General features: G+C 52.9%; 5 protein-coding genes and 1 non-coding gene across 6 annotated transcripts; 3 read left to right on the plus strand and 3 right to left on the minus strand.

Annotated features, from left to right (window-relative positions):
- Positions 1-647: 647 nt before the first annotated feature.
- On the minus strand, positions 648-4,366 carry SETTUDRAFT_36765 (uncharacterized protein; the record flags this gene model as incomplete). The annotated part of the gene is made up of 3 exons (XM_008023684.1): positions 648-994; positions 1,048-4,046; positions 4,146-4,366. The coding sequence occupies 3 exons, from the start codon at positions 4,364-4,366 to the stop codon at positions 648-650; spliced, it is 3,567 nt and encodes a 1,188-aa protein (XP_008021875.1).
- A 1,321-nt stretch (positions 4,367-5,687) lies between these two features.
- SETTUDRAFT_36766 (uncharacterized protein) lies at positions 5,688-7,391 on the minus strand (the record flags this gene model as incomplete). Its single annotated transcript, XM_008023685.1, has 1 exon — positions 5,688-7,391. The coding sequence occupies one exon, from the start codon at positions 7,389-7,391 to the stop codon at positions 5,688-5,690; it is 1,704 nt and encodes a 567-aa protein (XP_008021876.1).
- A 2,952-nt stretch (positions 7,392-10,343) lies between these two features.
- SETTUDRAFT_103295 (uncharacterized protein) lies at positions 10,344-11,730 on the plus strand (the record flags this gene model as incomplete). The annotated part of the gene is made up of 2 exons (XM_008023844.1): positions 10,344-10,938; positions 10,988-11,730. The coding sequence occupies 2 exons, from the start codon at positions 10,344-10,346 to the stop codon at positions 11,728-11,730; spliced, it is 1,338 nt and encodes a 445-aa protein (XP_008022035.1).
- Positions 11,731-13,665: 1,935 nt separating this feature from the next.
- On the plus strand, positions 13,666-15,661 carry SETTUDRAFT_36769 (uncharacterized protein; the record flags this gene model as incomplete). Its single annotated transcript, XM_008023686.1, has 5 exons — positions 13,666-13,670; positions 13,783-13,853; positions 13,913-13,968; positions 14,279-14,415; positions 14,512-15,661. The coding sequence occupies 5 exons, from the start codon at positions 13,666-13,668 to the stop codon at positions 15,659-15,661; spliced, it is 1,419 nt and encodes a 472-aa protein (XP_008021877.1).
- A 2,773-nt stretch (positions 15,662-18,434) lies between these two features.
- Positions 18,435-18,519, minus strand: SETTUDRAFT_t98. The gene has a single exon. It is a non-coding gene; the product is annotated as a tRNA-Arg (tRNA).
- Positions 18,520-18,882: 363 nt separating this feature from the next.
- Positions 18,883-20,028, plus strand: SETTUDRAFT_175243 (uncharacterized protein; the record flags this gene model as incomplete). Its single annotated transcript, XM_008023845.1, has 2 exons — positions 18,883-19,116; positions 19,262-20,028. 2 exons carry the CDS (start codon positions 18,883-18,885, stop codon positions 19,754-19,756), a joined length of 729 nt encoding a protein of 242 aa, XP_008022036.1. The 3' UTR covers positions 19,757-20,028.
- Between the last annotated feature and the right edge of the window lie 2,403 nt (positions 20,029-22,431).

The raw sequence follows: 22,431 nt of genomic DNA on the forward strand, positions 1-22,431 counted from the left end.
GACATGTGACAGCGCTACATAGCGAATAGACATTGCTAAGATAGGCTGCACACTTATCCATGCGAAAGATTCAAGTCCAACGAATATTAAAGCATCCAGAAACAAGATAAAAAAGAAACTATTTAATCCTATGTATTCTCTCACCACACCTCTTACCACAATACCTCTCTACCAACCCAATTAATCAATCAATTAATTAATGGAGAAAAAAAATGGAACACAGAAACTTCAACAACGGAACAACACAAGAGTTTTTCATAATGCAAGCAATTCGTAAAAAGTCAAAGTCAAAGTCAAAGTAAAAAAAAAAGAATTGTAGTGTGGGGAAGTCATGACGCTCTCTATACGTCGCAGAAAAAGGGGGGGGGAGAAGAATTACACACATCTTCATTCACCCCTCCCCGGAACCACCTTCGCACCTTCGCACCTTCCCCCATATTCCCAGTTTCCCATTGCCATTCCTATTTCCATTCCCATTTCCATTCCCATTTCCATTCCAAATCCCAGTTTCGTGTCCAAAAGAAGGAGGGGGAGGGGTGTTCGTAAAAGTCGTTCTAGATGCCTCCAAAGGAAAGAAAGAAAGAGAGAAGAAAAAAACAATAGTCTTTTTTACCTGTCTTGGTCTTCTTCTTATTGCATTTCCTCTTTTATTGTCCAACCTCACCCACAACACCACTACTTCCACTGACACCAGGAGCAGGGACAGAACCATCTTCAGCAGTACCTCCACTAATGCCTTTACACCACGGATGCTCCAGTACCATGCTAATTGTAATTCTCTTCTCCACATCCCGGTCCAGCATCAACCGGATGAGATCAATGCTTTCCTCCGACATGACCCAAGGCACGCGCAAATCATGGTCCATGATTTCGTCAATTGAGTAGAACGGGTTCTCCTTGTAGACAATGGTGTAAAGGAGGATGCCGAGGGCCCACACATCTTGTTCCTTGCCGCGGTAAGCTTTCCCAGCTAGTACCTCAGGAGCGGCGTAATCTGTCAGACAGTTAGTATTTGTAAGTAATGTAAAAGTAAAAAAAAAGGCATACCGATGGTGCCCACAAAGACATCAAAAGGCCCGCTCTTGATGTATGCTGCACTTCCAAAGTCGATGAGCTTGATATTGCCTTCACCGTCGAGCACTACATTTTCGTCCTTGATGTCACGATGCACGACCTTTGCCTTCGTGTGCAGGTGGTGTACCGCCTCAGCAACTTGAACAAAGATCTTGCGGCACTCCTTCTCTTCCATGTTGACTCGCAGCTCAATGTAATCAAAAAGATCCATGCCTGGTAGGCCATGCGGTATCATTTCAATGTAGTAGTTGATATCGTCCTCGAAAAAGTCGGCCATTTCGACAATATTGGGGTGTTTGAAGCCATCGCGGCGGAGATAGTCCAGAACGTGAATCTCAAGAGGTACCGTTCCCAGCCGTCGATCTCGCGTCCATGTGTCGACGAGAATGCGCCTCTTTGTAACGTACTTGATCACCACCTTCTTGTTGCTGGCCTTTTTGTACCGACAGAGCTTAACTTGTCCGTACGCACCCTGGCCCATTTCTTCCAGCACGACAAAGTCGTTGATGGTCTTCTTGTGAGGTGGCTCTTCTTGCACTGGCGCCGGGGGAGGCGGCATGGACTTGGTTTGGGGTTCCTGTGGCGCCATAGGCTCCATGGCTTCCTGAATTTGTTGCGTCAAGAGCGATACTCCAGGCGGAGTGCCCTGGGATTGATGTGATTCTGGCTCATGCGGAACGGTAAAATTCGATTGGCCGGGCTGGAGTTGGCGTGGCGAAGGCGGTCGTGAGATGAGAGGAGTCACCGGGCCAATACCGTGGTTCGCAGCGTGTAGCTGCCTGGAGTACGTGATCCACAAAGCGTAGACCAGTTCAGGACATTTGGCGGGTTTGGGCGGTGAACCATCCTCCTCTTCGATTACATTCTCATCGAAGCGAGGCGTCTTTTCGCTCTTGACCACGCGCATTTGCACATCGACCATGATTTCGGAGCCGTCGCGGTGGAGAGCTGGCAGGCCGCTTGGCTTCAAGAAGATGGCAGCCGCGTCTGCGCTGCCTTCGCGCATCGCTAGCAGAGCCCGGGCGCGGCGGAAGCTGTGCTCGGGAATGACTATGCCATCCACCAGCTCAATCTTGTCTTCATCGGTCATGACGTGCAGTATCTTGTCAAAGGCGGGTATGAGCTTGCTGATATGGACGCCTTCAGGGCGCGGCTGTCCGAACAAGGCCGAGGAGAAGACCGAGTTGGAACTTGTAATCTTGAGGTCGGCGGACGAGAGAACGATGATGCCAGCAATGTGCGGGAAGCTTGAGATACGGAAGGTAGGCTCGCCGGGCAGGGCTTCCACGGTTACCGGAATGTTGATACTGTTTGACGTCCGAGCTGTATAGCTACGGAACTCATCGATCGAATCATAGTCTAACGCTCCAGTGTTTGTGCCCCGAAGTCGCGGTATGCCAGGTATTAGTCGCTTCAGGTCCATGCCGCGCCGCAACCGATCGCTTCCGAAAACGGCTTCTGTCGCGCCCCAGCCCTTGGATACGCAGCCTACTTCATCAACGGTGATGTACACGACGTCTTCTGCAATCTCCTCTAGCACCCAGATCAGGCTACCTCGCTTCTCTTTCACCCACAGGCTGGCAGATCCCGTTGAACCATTGCGCTTCTGAATGGGTATGACGTCGCCGCATAGCAAGACGCCCCTCGAGCCCTTGTGCTCGTGGTTCAACTTGCCCGTCTTCTTCGCGTTATAGTACGAGGATCCGCTGCCATCGTCCGTCTTTGCTTTTCTCGCAGCCGTAACGCGCGACGGAGCCTTGCTGAGCAACCGCGCTGTCACCCCGCTGCCGACCTTGAGGTTGTTCACACCTGGCGACGCTGGTGACTGTGCATTCTTTGAGCCCACTTCAGGGTCTCTCAGCTTGCCCTCGAGCCATTTCCTGCGATCTTCTCGTACAACCTCGAGTATGCCCAGCTTTCGGACTTCAGCTCTCGTGACGCCAAAGACCAAGCATGCCAGGTCGTTGGCGGACGTGATTGTCCATGGCGATTCTGTCTCGGTAGTGAAGATGGCTTGTGCAGCTGGCACGTGTCTGCTGCCGTGGCCGTGTGGCGCGGCTCCAGCAGAATTGGGGCCTGCTTGATTACTGAAGCTTGGTGTCAAAGCGGGCATAGTCGTGGGTGAGACTACGTCGCTGACTCTTTCCTGGTCCCCGACTCGGTACGGCTGCGCCAAGGCGTCGTTGAGTTGACTTTGGATGGTCAGGGGCACGACGTCAGTAAGCGTGCGTTTCAAAGCAGCTCGTTGCGGACGCAGGGGTGGCGGGGGTGAAGACGAGGTTGCTGGTGCGCGTGAGCTTGATGATTCGGAAGTGAGATCGGTGCTCGACGTGCTTCGGGCACCTCGGGAGTCCGAAGCGCTGCTGGTGTCGCCCGCATCGCCTGCCGTCGCTCGATGGACCGGCGGCTTTGCTGTTTCCAGCATGCTTTCTGGGCTCTCTGAGCGTTCGGCCATGAAACCCCTTTCAAAGGGATTGTCACCAGACATGTCTGCTGGCCCCGTCACCGGCCCCAGCGCGCCAAAGCCATGGGCGCCCGTGCCGTCCTGGCCTATGAGGTTTGCCCGAGTAAGAAGTTCCATCATGCTCTGCACCTCTTGGTCGCCACTAAGCCTTGCCTGGGCGTTTGCAATTCCGGGGTTGGTCGCGGCCCAACCCAGCCTGTCGCGCATAAACTCGATGGAGCGTTTTAGCACATTTTGGCGATTGTGGATGAATTCCTCTGACTGCGTCGCAAACGAGAACGAGTGCAGCGACTCGGAGGGGAAGCGAGAGAGGTCTTCGCCAAAAGCAAACGTGGGCGAGGCGGGGGCGGTGGGCGTCGACTCGGAGGGGTGTCTTGATACGGGCGGGGTGGTGATGTTCAGCGAAGTAGCCCGTTGAGCGGTCAACTGTTTATAGCTGGGCTGCTGGCGAATGCGACGCAGGCCTGAGGACCCTAGACCATGTTCATGTTCTGGAACGATGGGCGACCTAATGCAGACGCGTCAGCCACTACTACTCACCATTAAGCGGCGAGCGCTCCTTCCGCCGCAACACGCTCGTCTCGTGTCCCGAGGGGCTGCCACTCACCTCGCCATGCGATCGAGTTGTCCTGCATCGATGCTCAGGCGCTTGGCCGTGTCCAAGGCGGGCGGCGGGGGGCCGGAGCGGTAGTTGAGCAGGCTCGGGGTGCTTTTCGTCTTGACCAGCGGGGCATATTCGGTGGCAGGTTGTGAATGCGACAGGGAGTCGAAGGGTGCTTCTTCTGGTAGAGAGCCTGGCGGGGTCAGAATGTCAGCGGGCGAACCCATGTATGTATAAGTGCACTTTGCCAAACGTCGGGTGGCGGGCAACGGAATGCGTCGTGTAGCGCAGTGCAGTCAGTGCAGTCAGTGAAGTCGGGTAGGCGTGGCGGCCCTTATGCAGTTGCTCTCTCCCTCTCCCTCTCCCTCTCTCTCTCTCGGTGCCTCGACGTCGTGTTGGAGCGCGAGACGGAGCGGTGTGTAGCTTACGATGGCGGCTGCGAGGCGCTTTTGGAGGGGAACACGCCCGTCGAGGCGGTCGTGGGCGTCACCATCTGGGGGCTGAAGGTCATTTGACGTACCATGATCATTTGGCCTGCTCATTCCCTGAGGCGTGCGAGCGCCCGTTCCCAGGCCTGGGTGGTTGTCTGTGCTCGGTAAGATCAGACGCAGCGAATGACGACAGAATGACTAGGCCTTGGTCTACAGGTACACGGTATGATAACGTGTACTGGCCCGTGTGTCGCGTTGGGGAGCGGGAGCGGCTTCTGGGGTACGGAGATGGGATGGGTGCGTGGGTGGTGCAAAGGGCCCTCTGGTGGCGGGGTGCACGTCTTGTTCCTACGGCGGATGTCACCTGCGCAGCCAATCCCAGCCGGCGAGTGGAAGAATGCGAGGCGTCGACAGAGGCGGCAGTCAGCAGAGGAGCAGCGGTGGCAGCAGTAGCTGTGTGGTGTAACTGTGGCTTGGCTGGTGCGGTAGCAATAGCGGGCGAGTATGGAGAGCAGCAGCAGCAGTAGCAGCAGCAGCGGCGGCGGCAGCAGTATGGAATTACGTCGCGGGCCCTCTGCCACTCGAGACGGTAACGGCGGCGTTATTTGCATTGCGCCCCGTTGGCCCCGCGAAGTGCACAGACGACCCGCCCCGTGGTCCACGCTATCAGATCAGATCGTCGTGCCAGTCCCAGTGCCAGTCCCAGTGCCAGTCCCCGTCCAGCCAGAGGTCAGCCCTGCCCACACCACACCACACCACACCGCACAACTGCAGCGTTGCGTGTCGTTGCAACGCGGGTGCTGCTCACCTGGCCCCGTGGTCTGCCCGTCTCGCCATGCATCGTGGCCATGCAAGGCCCTGCTACCCACCGCATGCCACCACCCGCCGACAAACTTCCGCTAAGTCTTTCTTTCTGCCATGTGTGCTTTTTCCACCCGCGCTTTCAATCACACTGCGTCCAGGCTAAACGTCCCGCCACTCCGCCCGCCGTCGCTGCTGTCATGCCACACACTCGCCCTCGTCGTGCAATCCACGGCCCCTGGCTGCTGGACCGAGAGCCAGCCCTTCTTCGCTCTCCACACGTAAACCCAAGGCATTACATCATTGTGAACCCGATTCACATTGCCGTAGCCTCTCCCCTTGTCCGCAAATCCACCGCGCCGACGATTCGTCCGCTCCAGCCATGTGATCCGGAACACACCCAAGCCATCATCGCTGCCGAAGAGCATCTCTGTGCTGGTTCCAAAAGTTCCTGCAACCTAATAGCAAAATCAGCGCATGAGTGGCAAGGCTTGGCAGTGGGCGAAGACGCACCTCGATGCATGTTGGTTTGGTCGATCCACCACTCGCCAAAGCTGTCATCGGTAGCCAAGTCGGCTGCAGTCACTCTTTCTTCTCTTTTGAGCCCACATAACATGCAAGCCTGCCGTGCAGGTATACCGCCCTCGGACTGCTTCAACGTCTTGACAGGCATCGTCTCTTGCAGGTCGGGGCCGCGATCCAAAGCACCCGCTCTGATCTGATTGACACCCGCAACCACATGTCGCAGCCTTCCAACCTGCTCTTTCCAGCTTCTCACCACGTCGGCAACTTCTCGCTCTTCCTTGAGGTTTTCGCCCTTGTCGATACCCGTTAGCTTCATTCCAGAAGTTGCTCGTGATGACGCTGGCCCTATTCGCATGCCCTGAGACAAGTGCTGGTCTCGTTTCCAGCGCAGCTTTCGTCCTGCGATAATGTGTGCCGCCACGTTTGCCAGCATGAGATAGCCCTCAAGGTAAGCAGTCGTAGCTGGCTCGGCGAGCAACTTGTTCCGCATGGGTAGGGGCTGTGCTGCCATGGGCTTGAAAAGCTTTTCCTGTGCCTCCGTGAACATGGAAGGAAAGAGCGAAAGCAGAACTCCAGGTGGTGGAACGTTGGTCGGAGGCAACTCGCCAGGCTGTGGGTCAGCTGTTATGGGAGAGAGTATCGGCGGCGGTGCAGTATTTGTGGGAGATTTGGTGGCCTGCTTGTTTGATGCTTTTGCGGAGGCTTGCGTGGGAATAGATGCCTCCCAGTCGTCAAATTCATCCCATCCGTCATCTTCCGATTGTGGCGTCGGTGCAGGTTTTGACGCAGGCGGCTTTGACTTGGGCACTGCACCAAAGCTGGCCTTTGCACTCTTCTTGGTAGACACTTGATTTTTCCATGCTGGCTTTTCGCCGCTTATATCTCTCTGACCGCTACTTGGAGGCTGCGGTTGTGATATGCTCATATCCCCGAGTAGATCCACGAGTGCAGATGACGATGTAGCCGGCACTCCTACATTCACCTGTGTCTTTTCTTCGCCCTCAAAGTCGCCAAAGTCGTCGTCATTGTCAAATTCGTCCTCTACGTCGAAGAGCACGCTCGAATCTGCAGGTTTCTTGGCCTTTACAATAGGTGCCGGTTGCCATGTCTGTGTTGAGAATGCAAACGGGTCATTGTCGTTAGAGGTGATGTTCCACGAGTTTGTTTGTGGCTGCGAGGCTTGGGGCGGTGCAAAGGCAAATGGGTCGTGTGGGGTGTTACGAGCTGGCTCGAATGACGAGCCGCCTTCAAAGTCGCCCCAGTCGTCATTATCACCCGTATCGGCCGCTTGCACAGAAGAAGAGTGAAGATTGTGAAAAGTGTTGGTTGATGGTACTTGTTGGGATATTGCGCCGGGGCCTGGAGTGTTGGCCAGATCATTGAAGAAGCTGAAATCCGACGTTGCGGGTGCACCGGGCTTTGTGGATATCGCAGACTGTTGCTGTTGGTCAGAAGGAGCATCAGCTCCAAACTCTGCAAAAAGATCTGCCGACATTGCGAACTTGAAGGCGTGCGAGATGTGGGGTGGAAAAGCAAGGCTGATGTTTGGTCAGGAAGGAGCGGCCAGCACCAACGCCTAAAGAGTGGGCCGATGATTGAAGCTATGAACCCCATCACCATTGCCCTCTACCGTCTTCACATGCCACCAACACATGGGCACCGCTGCATAGAGCTGCAATTATCCATGATTTCAAGTGAGTGATAAAAATGCTTTCTGCTATTGTAATCTTACAAGGATAATGAAATGGCTCAACTGCGACCGCACACCGACTGTCCGCCTGGTCAAGTCTAGTGAATACATATCTTCTGCTTGTGAACTGGCAATACAGAAGGCGCCAGGTTATTGCATCCTTGGCTGAATATCCAAATCCGTCACGTATTGGAGTTTAGTCACGTCTGTAAAATCATCCCTTGTGGGTTGTAAAAGGCTTTGATAAGATGCTAGGATTCTCCGTCTTGGGCTGAGCGCACCAAGCCGTGTCACACAACGAATGCTAGAACACCAGAATGACCAGAACTCCAGAATGACCAGAACAGCCAGAACAGCGTGGTAATAGCCAGAACGCCCAGAATATCAGCTAAGCTGCACCCCTTGTCAGCACTGTCAATGCCTTGTGATGTATTATTATTAGAAGAGATGCCCAAGTCCTCTTTCCCCCCCCCCCCAAGAAAAACAAAAAAATCATAGAGCACAAAAGGAACTACTAAAGTTATGTCCACAAGGCTCTGGAGAGCAGGGTGACAATAAACAAGATCGTAAGCTCAAATGGGAGCATAGGGTATCCAATGTGATAACCAGAAAAGAGAACAAGCCCAGAAAAGGTGCAAAAAGAGCTTAAGCCAAAAGGCAACGGGCCTAATGCAGCTCCAACAAAGCATCCTCGATCTTGTTGAGAACATGGCGCGCGTCCCGGAGAAGCGCACGGAGCGTAGTGTGAGTATCGCGAGGAAGGCTGCGCGGAGCTGAATCTTGAGCCAGGGAAGCCTTGGGGGCCAGGGGAGCAGTGACTGCAGCGGAAGGGAGGTTTGAGAACTTGCGCGGATCATCAAGGCTGACATGATCATGCAAGGAATCGTACCCGGCGGGAGCTCCAGCAGACTTTGCGGACTCACCAGCCGGAGCCTGGAGCTTGCGCTTCTTGTGTTCTGTGTTGGGGATCTCCATCATCCCATCGTCGTTGGCAGGCTCAACTGAAGGATTAATATCCTTGCGCTTACGGGAGAGCGGCTCAGTTGGTGTCTGCTGAGCAGCAGCAGCAGCAGCGGGAGAAGACGCAAAAGACTCAAACGACGAAGATTGAGAAGAGTCCATGGCGTTGCTCACATCCAAGGCCACTGAGAAAGGTACTAAATCAGGATACTGAGCGCGGAGCTCACGAGCAATTGAGCGCGGAAACATCTTCCTGAAGCCGAACTCGATGTAGATAGTCTCCTCAGGCTCGCTTTCCTCGGTCTCAGACTCTCCATCAAGGTCGTGTTCTTGGTCATCTTCTTGGCTGTTCTCTTGCTGAACTTCTTGATGATCGTCGCTTGGATGATCCTCTTGGATCTCATCTTCAGAAGTTCCACGGGCGGTGTCTGTAGATTCACCCTGAGAGCCTTTGGGGGCCCTGAGTCCTAGACTGCTCTTGGACGTTCTGCGAGGACTTTGCTGCGCTCTTTGAGCGCTGAGATGTTAGCACGTGAGCGGGTTGCGAAAGGCCGATTGCAAGGTACGTACCTTCTTAGAGCAGCGTGACATAATTGCGTTAATTGGTTGCACCGCAGTTGTGCCGATAGGTGGGGGGAGGTGAGATTGTTCCGGGGTCTTGTTTCTGATTTGGCAGGTGGGGTAGCTTTAGCGAGGCACCTGAATCGCGCCAAGGCTCGGAGCGCTATCGCCGAAGCTCCGAGCCAAAACAAGCGTCACGTGATCTGGGAATACAGCAGAACAGCTTCGCAAAAGGATTTCACATCCAAAATTCGATCAAACAGAGAAGAATGCTGAAATAAAGCGCGACCAAGCCTAGGGGTAGTTTCGACTCGGGGTAGTGGATAGTAGCTGATGAACCTTTGGTATGGAGTAAAGGCCCTTCAAAGGCTGAGCAATGGATTTCAAACTATATTTGTTCTGTATTCGTGAATCTGGCGGGTGATAGGTGCCCGTTCAGCTTTGTCAATGTATTCGAATCGCGAAACAACAGATATTCATAAAGCAGATACCATTGCAGCACATCATGTGAAACACTCGGTATCAGAAGACCTGTGTATGTTCAGTTCATTGCGGACTTGATTATGCGCACTGGCGTGGATGGATCCACATGACTCTTAGACCCCAGTATCTATCTTTGCTTTGAATGGGGGATTTACATTCAATGATCATTTTTAAGCAAACAACTGGAAAATGGCACATCATCAGCACCAGAGGGGCTCATACTATATAAGTGTTATTAAAGTTGGGTTTCGCCGAGGCAAGTCGGTGTCTGAAGCGACGTCATCAACATGACCTTCAAATCCAGCACTTCTGTTTCCAAAGAACACGAATCGAGTTTCTAGACCCAGTTTTCGAATTAGCCTTCAAATCATTGATATACTATGTATGCCCGGCTCTAAGCGGCTTCCCTACGCACTCAAGGGTAGATCCGGGTAGAGCGGAGATGCATCGCTACCCGGTCTTGCGCTTGGCGGCGAGGCCAGATCAGGAAGCTGACGACATGCAGGTGAATCCGGAGCCTGGGCATCTCCTTGGCCAGCGGTTGAGCGACACTCGATATACTCGATTGCTGTAAGCGTTGGAGTAGATGCAGTGCCGTTATGCAAGTCGTCACAATTCCCTGTTGACTTGCCATTATTGCTCTTAGCCTTTTAGCACTCGATAAGGGTTAAACAGGGATCTGGTTAGGTACTTAATGAATTGAATCAGTAGAAACCGCGGTCACTGAGACTGACCAGGCTTTCCACGTTCAATATGAGATTGTCGAGTTTGGTTGTGGCCGTTCAGTTGGCAGCAGCGTCGCCTTTTACGCACGACGCCGGCTTTCTATCTCGCAGTGCCAAACCAAGCTACGATGGCTACCAAATCTACTCCATCACGCCGTCTTCTGCTGAAGAAGCTCATCAACTTGACAAGCGCTTTTCCAGTTATCACACCCACCCCATCCGCAACACCTTGTCGGTCGCCATCCCACCCAACGAGATTGACTCCTTCAATGCATTGGGGTTGAACGCTCGTCTGGTGAATGCGGACCTGGGCAAGTATATCCGGTCTACTGAAAAGGAGCCGGTGTACAAGCGGGACCTGCACAAGCGTGGCCAGCTTCCTGATCTCTCCTGGTTTGACACATACCATGCATACGCCGACCATTTGGAATACTGGGACGACCTAGTTGAGGCCTTTCCCGAGAACTCGAAAAAGTTTGCGATTGGGCAGAGTTACGAGAACAGAACGATCTGGGCATTCCATTTCCACGGTGACAAGGACAAGGTGAATGGGACTGTTGAGGAAAAGCCCGTTATCCTCTGGCACGCCACGGTCCACGCACGAGAATGGATCTCCACCATGGGTCAGCAGCTCATATCCGCGATGAAAAGCATTTCAACTAACACTCTCAGTTATCGAATACTTGGCGTACCAGCTCATCGACGGGTATCAAAAAGGCGATGCCAATGTGACCAGTTTCCTCGACTACTACGACTTCTATCTCGTCCCGTTTCACAACCCTGACGGCTTCCTGTACACGCAAACCAACGACCGTCTATGGCGCAAGAACCGGCAGCCGCGTCCCAGCCTCAACACGACGTGTCTGGGCACCGACGGCAATCGCAACTGGAAGTTTGAATGGGACGCCACGCCTCCCGACGGCGGCTCCACGCCCGATCCCTGCGGCCAGACGTACCGTGGCGAAGCACCAGGCGACACGCCTGAGAACGCCGCCCTCGACAGCCTCTCGGCCACGCTCTCCAAAACAGGCGCTGGAATCCGCTCTTTCATCGACTTTCACTCTTACAGCCAGCTGATTCTCACGCCTTACGGCTTCTCCTGCGACCCGCTGCCCGAAACCCTGCCTCGCATGCTGCAAGTCGCGGGCGGCACTGCAAGGGCCATTATGGAGGCCAGTACCAGGAACGTGACGTATGAGTATGGGCCTGGGTGCCAGATTCTGTATTTTTCCACGGGAAACTCCAGAGATCACCATTATGCTGTGCATGGGGCTGAGCACTCTTGGACCATGGAGCTGAGTCCAAGGGACCAGGCGGGAGGCGGGTTCGTATTGCCTCCGGACCAGATTTGGCCGACGGTCAAGGAGCAGTGGGCGGGGCAGGTGTGGATGTTGAATGATATTTGGGTGGGCTGAGTGGTTGGCTTGGTAAATTGAAGTGAAGTGTTTGTTAGAAGAATAGATGAATGAGGATTGTCCAGATGGATAGATGATCAATTCGCTTCGAAGAAGACTAGACGGGGAGTTGTCCATGTTCATTTACCGGAACCTTGGCTAGACTCTCCTTACACCTACTGTTCAGTCACACGTTCAGGTGCCCTGTATCCTGCCATACTTGAATACTGGAAGTCTAGAAGAGCAACATTACAGGTATAGCAGCCGAGTATTCGAAGATGACCAGCACTTGTGTTCATGACAGTGTGGTCGTGTTTCTTTTATGTTTTATTTATCACGTGCCAACAGGTACGAAGATGTGGATGAGGAAGAGGAAAACGATTGTGACGACATGAGCACTTTATCGGACGTCGAAATCGTACAGCAAATCCGAGTCCGAGCCTATACTACATATATTGTCATCGTGCCCGCCATCTTGACTAGCAGATGCTAGAGTCTTCGATATTTTGCATATAGTCATTTAGCGCTGCATCGCGAAAGTCGGCATGCGTATCCGGGTGCTCTAAAGCAGGCAGGTATTTGACATTCGGCTTGCTCCGATGTTCCCACTCGGGATTGGTGCCCTCCGACGCAGGACTCTCACAGTAGGACTGGAAATAGGAGGCCAAAAGCCTCATCCTTCAATGCTTGAATCATTCGCTTCTCAGCGGTGCTCTTTAGGAACGTAGCTGGCAGCCACTGGGTGTTTTCCGTTGCAGAAACCTCGTAGACACAAAGAAAATAAACATGTCATTGGTTTGTAAACTGGTAAGCAGCCTCCGGCATGGTGGTAGTGACAAGCCCCCGGTGTGGTGGTGGACATAGCAAGATGGTCAAGTTGCTGCACGTGCTACTATGGCACGAACTCGCCATGTAGCGACCTGCTCCACTCACTCTCCGAGGACTGCCTTCTTGGTACGTAACGTCAGAAAATTTCACCATCGAGGTGTATGCTCAATCTGTCTATACATCTCCGATCCCTCTCGTCTGGGCTGTTGGAATTCAAGTATGACAATGGTATCAGTATAGCCACCACGGGTGGGAGCGAGGCTTGATTCCAACGCCGTTCGTCATCGGTAGAGGACGGCCAAGGCGGGGCTCGGATCTCCAAAGGAGGCGTAGATAGTGGGGGGGGGGATGACGGCGCAGGGTGAGTCAACAGAGACGCATTGTTCTGGCTCCTTCAACATCAACCATGGGCAAAATGCGGTAAAGAGAATCGAGGCAATGGCTAGTGGCAGAAAGCAGGAATGAACACGGTGGTGTGCATGAAGGGGGGGCAGCATCGCCGCCAAGGCCACATTAGGCTCCGCTAGTGGTGGGGCTGGGTACACAGTATGATGGCAACCTCAAAGTACCCCGCCAAAAGTTTTGCAGTGCGGCAAAACTGAAACCCGGGCTGCCTCATTGCGAGCCCAATGCCGCAGGTGGAGCAGGTTTTTTTGAGGTTTTTTTTGCGGGCGAGACACCAAGTCACGAAGCTGCGTGTGTAGATGTAGTGTAGCCAGGCAAGGCAATGCCGCCATGGACGCCCACGCGTGCTGCCATGCGAGGCCCAAAGGTGACGATGCACACCCAGACTCGCGTGAGGCAACTGCGGCTGTGGCGAGCCTGCCTCGGGCGGTCAGGCGTGCTCAAAGGGCTCGACGCGGCCCACAGCCAATCATGCGCGCGTGTTTTGCCTCTGTGGCAGTCCAAATCGTTGCCAGTGAAGGAGTTTTCGTAGCCCAACCGGGGGCTAGCGCCTAAAACTAGCACGGACCCACCACGCCTCCCAGCTATATTAGCAAGACGGCCCCTCCACTGCTCGCTTTCTCCTTCGTCCAGCTCATACCTTACACCGCGCGCTGTAAATCTGAGTATCCAACAGCCTCCTCTTTACCTCATCTTCAATACACACATCACACCACCGCCGCCATGGGGTAAGTTGCCGTGGCCCCGCCCCGCGCCGTGCACGGCGTCTGGCTGTGCGACCATTTCTGGGTCGCCACTGCCGTTTTTTGCCTCAACACGATGGACTGACACACGGTGCAGTAAGGAGAAGATTCACATCAACGTCGTCGTCATCGGCCACGTCGACTCCGGAAAGTCGACCACCACCGGACGTAAGCCTCCCCCCCTCTCCGACCGACTGCGGGGTCAAATAACTTACACTGGGATGCAGACTTGATCTACAAGTGCGGTGGTATTGACAAGCGTACCATTGAGAAGTTCGAGAAGGTACGGCATGACTTTTCCCTCACCTGCAGCACAGCCGCTGTCTGCTGCCTGCAGTGTCCCCTCTGAGCGCGCCGCCATTTTTCTGGCTTATCGCGATGAGGGGCATTTTTGGGTGGTGGGGTTGTGCGAACTTTTACGCGCTAGCGCTAGTCCGCATGCGGCCTTCGCGAACCGCAACACCATGACGCACATGGGATATCCCACACACCACCTCATCAAAAGAAATCGCACAGCACTACCAAATGCTGTTTGCAATTTGTTATGACAAGGCGACGCACTCTTCTCTGCATGGTTACTGACTAGATTGCAGGAAGCCGCCGAACTCGGAAAGGGTTCCTTCAAGTACGCATGGGTGCTCGACAAGCTCAAGGCCGAGCGTGAGCGTGGTATCACCATCGATATCGCCCTCTGGAAGTTCGAGAGCCCCAAGTACTACATCACAGTTAGGTGAGTATCCTATCGCTTCGCTACGTGCTTCACGATGCTAACATTCTGTAGTATGTTGACACCTTCACCCACTCGGCAGTGAACATGACGCAGCAGTGAGATCCATGATAAGCATGTTCAACCACTGACACTCTACTTAGTCGACGCCCCTGGCCACCGTGATTTCATCAAGAACATGATCACTGGTACCTCGCAGGCCGACTGCGCCATTCTCATCATCGCCGCCGGTACTGGTGAGTTCGAGGCTGGTATCTCCAAGGATGGTCAGACGCGTGAGCACGCCCTGCTTGCCTACACGCTCGGTGTCAAGCAGCTCATCGTCGCCATCAACAAGATGGACACGACCAAGTGGTCCGAGGACCGTTACCAGGAGATCATCAAGGAGACGTCCAACTTCATCAAGAAGGTCGGCTACAACCCCAAGCACGTTCCCTTTGTGCCCATCTCCGGCTTCAACGGCGACAACATGATCGAGGCCTCGACCAACTGCCCCTGGTACAAGGGCTGGGAGAAGGAGACCAAGGCCAAGGCCACTGGTAAGACGCTCCTCGAGGCCATTGACGCCATCGACCCCCCCAGCCGTCCCACCGACAAGCCCCTCCGCCTGCCCCTCCAGGACGTGTACAAGATTGGTGGTATTGGCACGGTCCCCGTCGGTCGTGTCGAGACGGGTGTCATCAAGGCCGGCATGGTCGTCACCTTCGCGCCCGCTGGTGTCACCACTGAAGTCAAGTCGGTCGAGATGCACCACGAGCAGCTGACCGAGGGTGTCCCCGGTGACAACGTCGGCTTCAACGTCAAGAACGTCTCGGTCAAGGAGATCCGCCGTGGCAACGTCGCCGGTGACTCCAAGAACGACCCCCCCAAGGGCTGCGAGTCTTTCAACGCCCAGGTCATTGTCCTCAACCACCCCGGTCAGGTCGGTGCCGGCTACGCACCCGTCCTCGACTGCCACACCGCCCACATTGCCTGCAAGTTCTCTGAGCTCCTCGAGAAGATCGACCGCCGTACCGGAAAGTCTGTTGAGAACTCCCCCAAGTTCATCAAGTCCGGCGACGCCGCCATTGTCAAGATGGTTCCCTCCAAGCCCATGTGCGTCGAGGCCTTCACTGACTACCCTCCCCTTGGTCGTTTCGCCGTCCGTGACATGCGTCAGACCGTTGCCGTCGGTGTCATCAAGTCGGTCTCCAAGGTCGACAAGGCCGGCAAGGTCACCAAGGCCGCCCAGAAGGCTACCAAGAAATAAGCGCTCTCTTTTCGGGTTGCTTGATTCTCTTCTTTCGTCTCTAGATACCTGCTTCTGGGGATGTGGTTGCTTCGGAAAAGCTGTGATGACTTTTGAAACGTGTCATGCATAACGGTCTGGGGTCCTGGCGTCGTCCTTCCATAGTTTCCATAATGATCCAAATGAAAACATGGTGGGCAATGAATGAATACCGCGTTCATTGTGACATGTGGATGCGGCTGAGGTTTTGCAGTTTGGCCGTGTTCCTATTCTTGTTTCCGATATCTGAGGCTGGCATGTGGGGTTGCTCGTCATCACGTGAAGCCGTCGTTCCGGTCATCTCTCATATCACATATGTAACATACGACGCATGCTCAGCAAAAGAGGCCAGGCTGTCCAGATGATCCAGGTATCGCTAGGCCCATGGTTGTTATCGGGATACCAACCTAGCCATGTTTCGTGTACTGTATAAGCTCAACGCTGCACAATACAGACCAGATAAACTGTTTCCCTGGTAATGCTGCTAGTCACAACAGTAACTACTCAGAAGCTAATAGGGATGAAGGGGATGAGAAAGGAGATAGATTAACAAGTAAACAGACCACATACTACCAGCAGTGATCTAAGGTTCGGTAGAGACATGCGCTTCTGCTAACAAACGCATAAATTATAGGAGTTAGACAAACAGCGTTTACTCTCGTACAAAGATATGATAGCTATAGACTAAGATGAAGTGATTTCTTTTTTTTCTAGACAAGTCCACAAGAGTAGTAAAACTGTGCTACTACATATTGCGCAAAGGACATACCCTACAATTTTCTAATGGCAATCAAAATCTCCCTTACCTGCCGCAAAGCGAGACTTCTTAACCCACAGCTCTTGCAATAGTTGTATGCTTGAGATTCCAAGTTAAGTACACATCTTCTCTACAACCTCAGCGCAGCCCCTCTTCGGTCTGTATCACTTCATCTACACCACCAGTTTTCAGCCTCGAGCAGCATTTGCGCATTGTCGCCCTCACGAAAACACTACCACAAGCCTGCGAGCATTCAATGCCCTAGCGCGAAATCGTGCAGCAAATCCGAGTTCCAGCCTACACCACGGTCTTTATCATTGTGCCCGCCGTCTTCACTAGCAGATGCTGCAGGGGCAGCAGGACAAGAATCCTGGGCTCTCTATCTCTATTCTGCAACAAAGCTAAACAAGAAAGGGTGAGTTCTATATTAAGCTGTGGTGACAGGTAATGCCTAGAGCAGCACAGCACAGCACAGCACAGCCAGCAATTCTCACAGAGCAAACTTCCCACAAGTAGCATCATCTTTTCCCGCCAAGCGAGTTTCAAGCAGCCAACAGCAGCGACCGGCAGATTCACAAAAGAATATTTAGTTTGACTGTCACTTTGCGCCAGGGACGAGTGCGACGACATGCACAATGAGGCTGACTGCTTCTCCATGGTTTTTCTTATTGCATGAGATTCTGGACATCCGTAAGCCCTTGTAGATACTAATCATGTGGTTGGAAATCTCAAGGTTATCTTGCAATACCAGGCTGTTGCAACACCTGCGTCACTGCTTCGATTGAGTCAATCTCTCTGCATTTTTTGATGTATCCATGTTGCCCATTGCACGCCTTCACTTGAGAGCTCACGATAATGGCCCGGCTGCCAATTTGAGGCACGAATTCTGCATTGCTTCAACCCATTGATACTTATCACAGCAGCCCACGCAGTATACTACAGCTGCCTGTTATCAACAAGAGAATTAGTACTATGCCGTAAACTATAAATGGTTATTGAAGAACGATATTTAAGCCATGTCCGCATGGAGGTGACTTGCAACCGCACTTAGATACTACCGCAGTATGGACCAAGCTTCAAGCATGCCCTAATCAAGTAACTACCAGAAGTACCTAATCAAGTAGACCAGTGGATCAGAAATGTGTGGATTAGTGACTGCATATCTATAGCTCGGCATCTCTATATATTCCAATAGGGTTTGAGCCTTTGAACAGCAGAAGCAATCAGGCCAGTTATCTCTCAATCCCATCCATCCGCTTATCAATCCATCACCTTACCCACCGATACACATGTTAGAGATTGCATCTTACCAACACGATTGCTAAAGCCCTACTCGTTTGCTCTCCTGCCTTCTAAAATTCCACACCAAACGCATCCATGTCCACCACCCGGCATTGCCCCGTACAAGCTCGCTTGGAGTGAAATTTTACGTACAAGGCCAAAGATTCGCGATACGCACAACTCTCTACATGCATAATGTACTAATAAAGAGCCTTTACAACCAGCCTTCACAAAAGCAAGGCGCCACATCCTTTGTTCCATGAGTGCTTTCGACGTGCTAACGCAGCGCATTCCGCAACGCAGGATGCTGCACAGTATCCGATAACGGCGAGATAACATACCATGTACCTTGTACACAATATATAGACTCTACCACAGTCGGTGTTTAGGAAGAGCGATGGGCTTCGGCAATACCACAGACGGTTCAAAAGTTGATGGGATTGCCTTGACGACTCCAGGCAGTGACATATGCAATGCGCCACATACAGTATTTACTACAAAACAAATTGACAGGACCATATATAGAACACGCATATTTTCTTCTGTGGCACGCACAACCCTCTTGTTCTTCGCAACATCCGACACAAAATGGAACCAGTTCCAAAAATCAGAGCACGAACAACATCATGGAAACGAACAACAATTAAAAAAAAAGATTGAAACGAACCAGCACACTGCGAGCGCAAAAAGAAACTAATATGATCAGCACTGATGATTTGACCTAACCAGGGGTCGAACCTGGAATCTCTTGATTTATCGAACCAAATCGTAGTCAAGCGCCTTGCCATTGGGCCATTAGGCCAGTTGAGTTACTGGTGATGGACAATATTGTGATTGTTGGAAATATATTCACTAGTAAAATTGAGAATTTTCAAACCGCGGGGTTACGTACACCCCCATACCAACGTCGCTCGCCCCCACCATAGCCTCTTCTTCTCCAATCCGACCCGCGCATCCCAAATACCTCCGTATCTCGTATCTCGTATCCTCCAACCATGGCCTCACCGTGGATCGGGCATTCCTACTCGCTCTACCCTCGCAACACCTCAATTGTGCCTTGAAACTTTGCTACAGGCCGATCCCCCCCACTTCAGCCTTCCCGTAACTTCCTATCTATTTTCTCTCTCGATCAGGCAGCCACGCACTCTGCGCGACGCGACGCGACATGGAAACCGGGCAGAACAGTAGCACAGCGTATACGGCTCGACCACTTACGGCGCAGTTTGACAGCGGGTCGTTTGTGGTAGGCGGGGGCGTAGCGATTTTCCACGTTGCGAGCGGGCGCGTGGTGCTGTGTAGCTATGAGTCTCGGGGACGCAAGGCGTATTTTCTGCCCAAGGGGCGGCGGGATGCCGGTGAGGAGAGTGGAGTTGGGGCGGAGAGAGAGGGGTTTGAAGAGGTATGTTTGTTTTGGTGAAGGGTGTGGTGGAAGAGGAGGAGAAGTAGCACCAAGTAACGTGTCAATTAGGAGAGGAAAGACTGAAAGAAGAGGAAGAATAAACGCCAGAAGAGAAAGAATACGATGCTAATGCCATGGGAAAAAGTCAGGATACCGTAACCGTCTTCTCCCCCTCCCAACGCGCCACTGCCAACCCCAAGCGCATCCTCGCATCCACGCCCCAAAGTCAACCGCTGAGCCTGTTCTTCTGCAATTAATGCCCCTACGCCACTACCAGTACCTCGTGTATTGGTACATTGCGGAGACGCTCCCACCATCGCTGGAGGCAGAACTCGAAACACCGCCTGGGGCACCGTACAAGGCGCCGCCAGCGTACCCGCAGGACCTCTCTTTGCTCGACCGAATCGCGCAGGAGCCACAGGGGTATGAGCCTGTGCATCACGAGAACACGGGCGTGGACGAGATGGAGAGGCAGTACAAGAGCGAGCTGTGTAGCGTGGAAGATGCAGTGCGGAAATTAGGGCGTGGACAGGGCATGGGTGCTGCGATGGCAGACGTGGTGAGGAGGGGGTGGGAGGGGATTCAGAAGAGGTTAGCCATGGAGAGTACGGCTACGCATGAGAGTCCCGAGGCGGCGTGAAGCACACGTATGCACACTAGAAAACACAGTAGCGTGTGAGCATGGCTGCAGTTGAACCAGACTACTGCTGCTACACCCAGGTATGCTGTGTACTCAAGATACGAATCCAGACTCTCGACTCTGTCCGCATACGGATAAACTCCAGAGAAGCACACCCATCCATGCATCCATCTTGATCCTACCACCAACCCTTCTCCGAGCCTGGAAAATGCAAATACCTTGGCAGCAGAGGAGCAAAAAAGCCCTGTCCATTTACCCGACGGCCAGCTCCACCGTACCCTCTCCCATTGGCAACCGTCCATCCATTGCATGGCCATCCGCACATGCAAACAGGTTCACACGCTCGGGACTCGCACAGTTGGGGTATTAGCCTAGCCACGCCTCTGATAACTACAGCACATATACACACCACACACATACATACAAACATACATACCAGGCTCATTACTCCTAGCCCCGATCGCAAAACCTCCCTCTCTCGTCATGTGCGCCTTCGCCCGGCCGCGCTCTGGACCATCGGCGCCGACGCCCTATTTTTCCTCCAAGCCGGGTGCCGAAGATTGGCTCGGCAGGGCTGATAAGTGACGCAGGTATGGACCAGGGAATATACATGTGCAAGTGAGAGGGATGGGGGTTCAAGGGTTCAGGCATGCACCTTGCAGGCTAGATGAAGCATGTAGATATTTTGCTTCGGTCTTTTCCGTGCCGCTTGGCTCAATTTTGCTTTTGCATGGGCAAGGCTACTACTGTTGCGGCAGGTGAGTAAGGCAGTTGGATGAGAAGCGGAAGAAAGAAAAAACAGGGCTGTGTATTGACAGCGCAGGGGTGGACTAGTGGTAGTGGTATGACAGCGCGCGATGGGGAAGTCAAGAAAGATGAGAATATGCATGGACATGACAAAGATGCCGGGGCAGAGCGATACTGGTAATAGTGTGCGGAGTAAATAACCTACCGAGACAAAGACGTCAGTACACATTCCATTCCTGGGGCCCATCTTAGTCTTAATCATGGCGATAACGACGCATGTTCGCTTCACGCGCTGCATATGTATGTTTAATATGCAGCCTACGTCGATGTACTGGTGTACGTACATACATAAAAAAAAAAGCCGCGATGCAAGCACAAGCAGACCGAATGTGGCCGAACAGGCCCGAACTGTGGCGTCGTCCGGTTCATGCCCCTAGGTGAAATGACAGACATGGCCGTGAAACCAGAAACGCAAAAGAAAAGAAAAGAAGAGAAAAAAAAGAATTAAGAAAACACGGCATATGCTTCGGTAAGTAATCAAGGGAATATATGGCTCTCCCACACACACAGACATGCTTATGTTGATGCATGCATGCACGCACGGCGAACGGAACTGTCTCCGATCTCTCTACTACCACTACTAATCTTGTGTTCCTTTATTTTTCTTTTTCTTGCAAATCAAACTCCGCGTTTCACAAAATAAAAAATAAAAAAGTCCGCCCAGTTAGTTTAGTTTTGCACCGCCACCCAGGCACCCCCCAAGCTAAGCATGAGGAAGAAAAAAAAAACAGCAACAACAATAAACGACAACACCACCAACGACTAACTAACTCACTCACTAACGCATAAAAGTTGACAAGGATATTAAAGAAAGAAGAGCAAGTATTACCGTATGACTATGCAGAGACTTATCTACGCCCATGTTTATTTTTGGGGGGGGGGGGGCGCCCAGACAAGACAAGACAAGACAAGCCAGCCCGCCCGCTCTCCTCGTGTAGCTGTTGTACTTACCCATGTATCTGTGTAAGTATGTGGGCTGACGTGCTTGAACGCGCCACACAAGGTATACTGTAAACGACATAGTTACGCGTAGAAGGCGGCGCACGCGATAAGGCCGCGCGGGCAAAGTCCAGATGCAGGTATACACTTTTGCTACGTACGTAGTTGACTGGCCTGCGCATAGCCATCCATCCACAGACAAGTAAGTAAGTAAGGAAGTGCACAGATGGTATGGTATGGTGTAACACACGGATCTCCTCACAGCATCCCCGTTATCCGCCATCACTGCATCACCGCATCATCATTACCACTCGGGCGACGCATGCAAACGTTTTACACCGAGCCTTGTATAGCCCCGCGGTCATAGCAATAGCAATAGTACTTCGCAGCAGTGAGTATGCAGTACAGCTAGTAAGTAGTAAGTAGGACACATACTAGGTACATATCCGAGAAATCAGCCCATGGAAGAGGAGAGAGAAAAAAAAAGTGGCGCAGACCATGCATATATCCACATGATGCATTTGCATTAATCAGATCCCGTCCCAGCTCGCTGCCTTAGCCTGCCTGATGCATGTTTGCCAGGGGGGTGGTGGTGGTGTTGGTGTTGTTGTTGCTGCTTCGGAGTCGGGGTCGGGCTTCGGGCTGACCAGTCACCCGCGAGCAAAGTAAGTAAGTCACCTCAAGCCAAAGGTGACCTGAAACGGGCCGCGTGGTTTTATTTTGTTGCGCCGGCGCCGTAGTCCAGCCTCTCCTCCACTCTCCTTCCGTGTCTCTCCACCTTTCCGAGTCTCGAGCCCTAGTCTCCCAATCACAGTCACAGGCATAGTCACAGGCAGAGTTCCAGGCGACTAAGTGAGTGGGAGTGGAGTCGATGAGGTGGATGGATGAGTGGAGTACAGTACGTACACGTACGTGGATAACGGAGCAGA

Source organism: Exserohilum turcica, assembly GCF_000359705.1.
Source record: "Exserohilum turcica Et28A unplaced genomic scaffold SETTUscaffold_11, whole genome shotgun sequence".
Classification (NCBI taxonomy): Eukaryota; Fungi; Ascomycota; class Dothideomycetes; order Pleosporales; family Pleosporaceae; genus Exserohilum; species Exserohilum turcicum.